This window comes from Chanodichthys erythropterus, chromosome 7 (genome assembly GCF_024489055.1).
Source record: "Chanodichthys erythropterus isolate Z2021 chromosome 7, ASM2448905v1, whole genome shotgun sequence".
In the NCBI taxonomy this organism is placed as follows: Eukaryota; Metazoa; Chordata; class Actinopteri; order Cypriniformes; family Xenocyprididae; genus Chanodichthys; species Chanodichthys erythropterus.
In genome coordinates this window covers 12,840,093-12,847,692 of record NC_090227.1, presented here as the reverse complement: position 1 = coordinate 12,847,692, position 7,600 = coordinate 12,840,093, and the positions used below count along the sequence as shown (strand labels likewise).

The 7,600-nt window shown below is 38.1% G+C and overlaps 1 protein-coding gene across 2 annotated transcripts in view; it reads right to left on the bottom strand.

The window, feature by feature from the left end:
• Window positions 1–232: 232 nt before the first annotated feature.
• Window positions 233–7,600, bottom strand: part of ppfibp2a (PPFIA binding protein 2a) — a 31,016-nt gene continuing 23,648 nt past the window's right edge. For both annotated transcript variants that reach the window (XM_067389024.1, XM_067389025.1), the window contains 8 exons: window positions 6,762–6,881; window positions 6,504–6,651; window positions 6,028–6,139; window positions 5,365–5,453; window positions 5,140–5,262; window positions 4,900–5,025; window positions 796–984; window positions 233–663 (listed from right to left, as the gene is read on the bottom strand). In XM_067389024.1, coding sequence (XP_067245125.1) covers window positions 460–663; window positions 796–984; window positions 4,900–5,025; window positions 5,140–5,262; window positions 5,365–5,453; window positions 6,028–6,139; window positions 6,504–6,651; window positions 6,762–6,881 — 1,111 coding nt within the window. In that variant the 3' untranslated portion in view covers window positions 233–459. The remainder of the gene's footprint in view (window positions 664–795; window positions 985–4,899; window positions 5,026–5,139; window positions 5,263–5,364; window positions 5,454–6,027; window positions 6,140–6,503; window positions 6,652–6,761; window positions 6,882–7,600) is intronic.

The following is a 7,600-nucleotide window of genomic DNA, read 5'->3' as shown; positions in this document are numbered from 1 at the left end:
AGATCGGCTGAATGGATTCAAAAACGGTTAAACTCAACTGTTTAACTCCAGGGGAGTTGGAAAATTAGCCTATTTTCAAAAAAAGTGGAGTGTTCCTTTAAGCCTTCGAGATGATATTTCAGCATTGGAACTACCTAAAGACTAATAATACTACTACTAATAATAATAATAAATTTTATATATTTAAATATATATATATATATTATATATATATATATATATATATATATAAATATATAAAATTTATTATTATTATTATTATTTTTATTGGAGCCCATGCTAACTCTATTCCAGCATATCTAGATTCCAGATAATACACTGAAGAATCAATTCTTGTCTTGTTATTGCTGAGGTTCAAGCAGCAAGGTGGTATTACTGCAGTGATGGCACTTGATGTTGTTACTGGCAGTAAGCGTGGCATTGTTTAGCTAAGATCAGTTGAACTGAAGAAGCAGTGAATCAGCTCTTAGACCCAACCTGCTCAAGTCTTTCTGAGTCTCTGGTCAGGATAGGGCTGATGCCCCTGAAGCTTGCGTAAGGCCGTTTTGGTGTCCCACTAAGGACTGGTGAGGTCCCTGTATCCATGGGGCAGATATAATCTGCTGATTCATCCATCCTGAGCTTTCTCAGTTGTCTGAAGTGAGTAAAGCCAAGTTTCTTTGGCTAAGACAGAGAAATGAATATAAATACAACACGACAAAAAAAAAAAAAAAAAAATCATGATCATGTTTAACTTGCAACTGCATATACGTTGCATAAAATGGATGACTTAAATTATTTTTTGTAATATCTTACCCTGACTTTGGCAGTAGTGGTAAGGGGTGTGTGCCCACTGGCGTTGGCAAACTCTTGTTTCTCCTGTTGGGCCTGGAGCCCCACCAACATGCTGAAGTTGGTGGCGAGGTGTCGTCTGAGGAGGGTCTTCTGAGGAGGGATGTTGAGCAGCATGGCCAAGGTCTCAGAGTGAAAGCGAGGCTCTAGGATCTGAAAAGCAAAAACACACAACTTAAAGACATATTTTACCCAAAAATAAACATTCCATGAACATAATTTACTCACTCTCCTACAATTCCAAACCTGTAAAACTTTCTTTATTCTGTGGAATATAAAGGAATATATTTTGAAAAAATGTTGGTCAATAGGGTCCAATATCGTTTAAAATATTTTTCTTTGTGTTCCACAGAAGAAAAATATAGTAAATATATAGTATGGTAAATATAGAAATATAAGAAAAATCAGTTTAACATTATCAAAACTGCAAGTAAAAATATACTGAATACCATCAATATTCTGGTTAAACTTTATTTTAAGGTCAAGGAAGGGATAAAAGAAGATTGTAACTGTTGCTCTAGTCTCTTTTTTCTTGGGCTCTTCTTTGCTCAGGCTCTTCTTTTCCTCTGGGTCCCTTTCTTAGGGAACTCTCTCATTGCCTCTTTTCTTTGTCTACTTCTCCTCACTTACTCTCTCTCTCTCACTCTCTCTCTCTCTCTCTCTCTCTCTCTCTCTCTCTCTCTCTCTCTTCCTATCTCTCAGGTAACATTCTACATATATGCTGGCTATGATTATGTTTTTATCATTCAATACATCTATTTTACACCTATTTTAAGTGTAACCATAATCGGATATTTTCATTAAACTCTTTCAATTACAAATGATGTGCTAACTCGTTTTGATTTGGTATTAACTTTTAAGTGCTACCTATTGCAATACAATATCGTCACACTATAGCAATGCTCTCCTGCATATTTTGCTATTATAACTGAGCTTATTTCCGTCATTGGTATAAGCAGCAGTGGGTGGTAATAGACAGGGAATGTACAGTTTTACGCCATCATGCTGATAATGTTTCTTCAGCTATTCGACAACCCTGCAGCTTGAACCACAAACCATCCTTGCACTATAAAATAAAGTGTTACCAATATTCTTAAGTTAGGGTCAATGTGACTGGTCTTGTTCTTAGTTTGGTGACAGGATCTTGATGTGTTTGTGTGAGCGTATGACTTAGAGATTGTTCTCTGGGCCGTGCACTCTTATATCTGTGTCTAAGATATATATCTGTATATCTGTGAGTGGTTCTGGGCATGATGTCTGGATCCTGACACTTTGGTCTAGTTTTGGTTCAGTTTTGGTGTTGGGGTCCTGACATCCATGCACTTCTGTCTGTCTTGTTTCTTATTTTCTGTTTGGGCACGTGGCAGATGAGGGTGTTTGTCTGCCAGGTGCTTCTGTCATGTTTGTTTGTTGTTGTAATGCAGTTCGTTTATACGGGAAAAGGAGGCGGGAACTGGTGAATGTTTAACAGACTTTAAAGGGGTGGTTCAATGCGATTTCACTTTTTTAACTTTAGTTAGTGTGTAATGTTGCTGCTTTAGTATCTGCAAAGTTACAGTGCTGAAAGTTCAATACAAATGGAGATATTGTCTTGTAAAGGTAAGGCATTTTAATGCCTACAAAAACGACTGGTTTGGACTACAATGAGCTTCTTCCCGGGTTGGTGACATCATAAACCCTGCAAAACACGTCCCCTGGAACACGCAACAAAGTGGGCAAGGCCATGTTGCGCAGCATGTGGAAGCGGAAGAGTTGTGTACACCGGACGCGAGCATCGCGGCACGTCAAAAGATAATAGAACCCATAATAATAATAATAATCAGTGATATTTTCTACACTGAATGCGTAGAAAGCTTTCAGAATCTACGTGAGTTCAGTGCTGGATGGCTATTACTGAATGCACAAAGGCTATTACTGAAAGAAGCAGTTCTCACTTTAAAAGCAGAAGCTGCTGTTTATCGCCCCCAAACTGTAAGTACGTTTTATTGTTTGTACATGTCTTTTAAATGTATAGTTCTGTTGCTATTTTTTGGTTGCATCAAGGACGTAAACAAAGACCAATGCGTTTTTGCTTCGCTAGCCAGTTAGTTAAATTCTAGTGCATACTTCCAACAAACAAAAATGCTATTACTCAGTCATGTATTCGGCTACAGTAAAGCATTAATAAGCATAAAGCTGTATATTGAAAGCTTACAAACAGGAGTTACAGCATATCTAAACACTTTGACACAAATACAAAATGAAATACCATTCATAAACGTCCTTTAAAAGCCACAATTGCAGAGGTTCTGCTTGACCCTCTTCATCTGGGTCAGATTCGGGCTCAATTAGATACAGCAATATAGACACCATTATTTACATTTCCACTGAAGCACATGTAACAGCTCTGGTAACAACTAATGGTAAGGAGCATGGCTTTTCCGGACACTTCAGCGAATCACGATGGCTCTGGATACACTGGGCCAGCTAACCAATCTGAGCACATTGTGTATTTCGGAGGAAGTGGCTTCATAGAAGCAGGAAGTCGAACGAGCCGTTCAAATGACAATGGAAACAGAGGTGTAGAATAAAGATAAAATATATGAAAAATATGGCTTTTTTAAAAAAACGAAGCATTAAGAAATGTTAAACTGCGCCCTAAAAACACAATCAAGCCTAGAAAAAAAAAAACACTGAACCACCCCTTTAATAATAACATAAAATAAACCAATAACAAAATTAAAGTAAAATGCTGGCAGTTCCTCACAGCCAACTCACGGCTCTCCCTCACGGCTCTTGCCCCGCCCTACTTGTCACATACCCCCATCGCCCCTCGCAGGCCAAGGGGTACCCACGAGACTGCTCTCTAATCCCCCTGGGGGCCAGTCTCGGTGGCCGCAGCACCTGGGTGTAAGGACAAACGAGACGAGAGAAGAAGAGACGGAAGCACAAGGAGCGACAGAGACGAGAGAAGGAAGAGAGGAAAAAAAAAAAAAACCCTGGTCCAGTTCCCAGACACACTGCCGCCTGCTGTATGCTCGCTCCAGCACCAACACCTCGGGCAGCCACTCGCGGTCTTCATTCTTCTGCTCTGCCCGACCTCCTCAGCACCGCGATCCCACTCAGCAGCCAGGGCTCTCCGACAGCATGTCCCTCCTTTCTCACGGGTTTCGGCACCAATGTAACGCAATTTGTTTATACGGGAAGAAGGAGGCGGGAACCGGCGAACGTTTACCAACTTTAATAATATAAAATTATTTTTATGCCTGCTGGCAGTCCCTCACGGCTGACTGTTGGCCACACAAACATAATAAAACATAACATAAAATCCAGGCCTGTTTCTCTCTCGTCCTTCACTGTCGTCGTTCCTCCTTTTATGCTTCCAGAGCTCCTCCGTGAGAGATATGAGACTGGTGCCAAGCACAGGTTACGCTCTTTGGCAATCACGCCAGCAGCCTCACACCATTCCCTCACGGCTCTCACCCTGCCCTGCTTGTCACAGTTGTGTACTCCTCTGTCAGTATTATCTTCTGTTTGTGAAAGCACATGGCTTCTTTCATGTTTGTTTTGTCATGTGCATTATTGCGCATGGCTTTTTGTTTGTTTCTGTGTGCTATGTGCTCTTCTGTCAGTCTTTAGTCATGGACCTGCACCCCTTACTACCTGCATGGTCATTGGTTAATTTGCCTCACCTGCTGTCCCTCGTTACCCTTGTAAGGGTGGTTTCCCTACAGTGGTTCAGGCTGCAGGATTGTTGAATGACTAAAGAACCTTTATCAGCATGATGGTGTAAAACTAAAACCTATAAACTTAAGAAAAATTATTCTGAGATTTAAATGTATGTCTTTGAAGGAAAACCCTTTTCTGTCTAGATGGAAACTGTACCCTCAATGTACAGATTGCAGTATTTTAAAGCAGATTTTGAGCTTTAATATTTATATAATCATGGTTGATCCAAGATTATCAGTCTCTTATTTACTGGAAAGGACAATTCTGCTATCCATATGATACATATGGCCTATTTAATGTACTGAAATATTCAAGCATAATTAGTAGTAGTGTTTTAGCGACCAGTGAACGTAAACTCACAATTAGGCCTCCATGAACGCCACTGCCTCTCAGGTTTGGAGCATATTCAGCCAAATCCACTGACCTCAACCACTCCATCACTCGATGGTTGGACCACTGCACCACCTCAGAGGGAGATGTCTTATTCTGGAGAAAAATTATCGTAAAAAAAACAACAGTTTTTCAGTGTTAGAGCACAAAGAGTTAACCGCAGCTTTTACTGTATCCATGCGTGCATATTTAATCTTTGATTTGTCTTACCTCATCCCCTGGCCTGCGCCTCAAGCAGTTTGGGTTAAACTTGTTGACGTGGAGGACATGGATGGCACATTTAATGCTCAGATGATGGAGCTGACTGGTGACTTTCAGGAACAAGAGATCGTTCTGAGAGAAAAGATCATCACTTTCAGTTAAAATATGTGCATCTGGAAAAGAACTGTTCCATGGCATTTTAGATGGAGGGATAGAAGGAACGTTTGGTCTTACCACTGTTAGATACTGTAGCATGCGGCCATCAACCTTGCTTTCGTAGAATTGATCTTTGTACTGTGGTAAACCAATGTCATCAAGCCAACCTATAGAAAATTAGGAAGTGGAAGATCATATGCACTTATTTGAACTGCCAAACAGAAAGCATATGAAATCACATATATGAATATTTATCTATGGGAAAAATGTAATTATCAGCAATGGGTTGAGCCAAAAAACAAAACAAACAAAAAAAAAAAAAATAGCATAAATGAGGAAACAGGTGCATGTTGTAACGATGAGTAAGCAAGGAAACAAATGCCAACAAAGGAAACAGATCAGGAAACACTGAAAAACCCACTCAAAGTCCAAATAAAACATAGACCAAATGTGACAGTAATGCATTCAAAATGTAATTATAAATAAATAATTTTTAAATGCAGCTTTTAAATTGCATTATAAAAAGGATAGTCCAGTTACTTGATTATGATTAGCTGAGCAACGTTCAAAGCTCTGTATTGTATCATGTCTAACAACGCCCCTTAGCTGTTCTAAAATCACTGTAAACCACAATGCCTTATTGCTTTATTTTAAAATGAAATTTACAATTTCTTAATAATTTTAATCATGTTCTTAAACTATTTGTATAAATCTAGCTAATTTATTAATATTAGTACATACGTGTAACCCAGATATGATCCAGTTCTGATGGTTTCTCCATTGTCTTGTTACTAAAAGCTCTTAGAGCGAGTTGCAGCTTCTTTCTGTGCAGAGGATGTTTAATACAAATCTCCTGTTTAAAACAGAGCACAAAAGTCATCATAACTGTTGTACTGTTTCAATGAGACTTGTACACCAGTCTATCTTTGTGGTTGATAATAGAATTTATTGGGATGTAAGAAACAAACTGTGGTTGGTAATTTTAAATCATGTTGCATCAAGTTGTTAGCATTTTTGTTATGACAGCTTTGCTGATATTATTATGGGAACATTTAAGATTTGTTTTTGTCACTTGCTTGCAAACATTTTTCAGACAAAATCATCTACATATTACTCAGTTACTAATATAATCCATAGTGACAGGCCTACATAGATCTCAACAGCTACATAACTACAATATAAAATGATACATAATAATATTAATAATAATAATAAACCTTCTCAAGCTCCTGTGGGGTGGCAGATAGCAGGGTTTGTCCACTATCCACCCACTGACGGGCCAAACTGACATACTGACCCAAACCACAGTCTTCGAGCCAACCACAGACCTGCTCTGTCGTCCACTTAGAGAAGGGTGTGTGGGAACTGATGAAGACAGGATGATAACATGATTAGAGCAATAACAGTTCTTTATCTGTATGTACCTCCAATGTCTATCGCAGCTCTAGAGTGCCTATTCATTATGGGAACTTTACCGGGATGAGTGTCCAGAATCAGGGGTCCGTGTTAGCCGTGGCCCAGCTGTAGCCCTGAACCCTCCTCTCCTGAACTGAGTGGGCTCCAAGTCATCTGACAGAATACCTGTCCTCTTCATCCTCAATACAAACACTCATTCTCAGATGCATGGATGATCTCAGAATTAATTAATTAATTACTTTATTTATTTATTTTGCTACACACAAATACACAGGGAAGATGGGGGTAATTGTAGGTGTTTTATTATTATTATTATTATTATTATTATTATGTGTGTTACAATTATATGGAATTAGATGTGTGCCATTATATATTGAATGTAACTTTTCAAGAAACTTGTGAAAATATAATAAATGCTAAACACTGCAATAAACACTGCATGTTTTGCTAACTGGTTTCACCTCTTTTTTTCGCTGATCTGTACTTACAAATGCGCTTCCAGAGTTTCATTTAAAATATTTATGAATTTTACAAATATTTTGTATTTTATGTACTTTTGCATTTTGATTAGTAATATATATATATATATAATGAGAATACTGCACAGTACAGAATACTGTTTTGTGGATTAACTGTCACCACATAATTGCATCCAAGACTTTCATTTTCATACTGGATATGCTGTTTTGACAATAAAGAATCTTAAATAAAGTGACAAGTAAAGTTATTTGCATTCATATTTTCATTTACAGTATAAACATTCAACTAGTTTTGTAAAAGTCACAGTTGAAACTGTGATTATTTATTTTCAATGTTAGATGATAATGTTCAAATAAATAAAAAAATACAGCATGATAAAAACAATTGGCAATAAGAACATTCTATGTGCTGAATATGT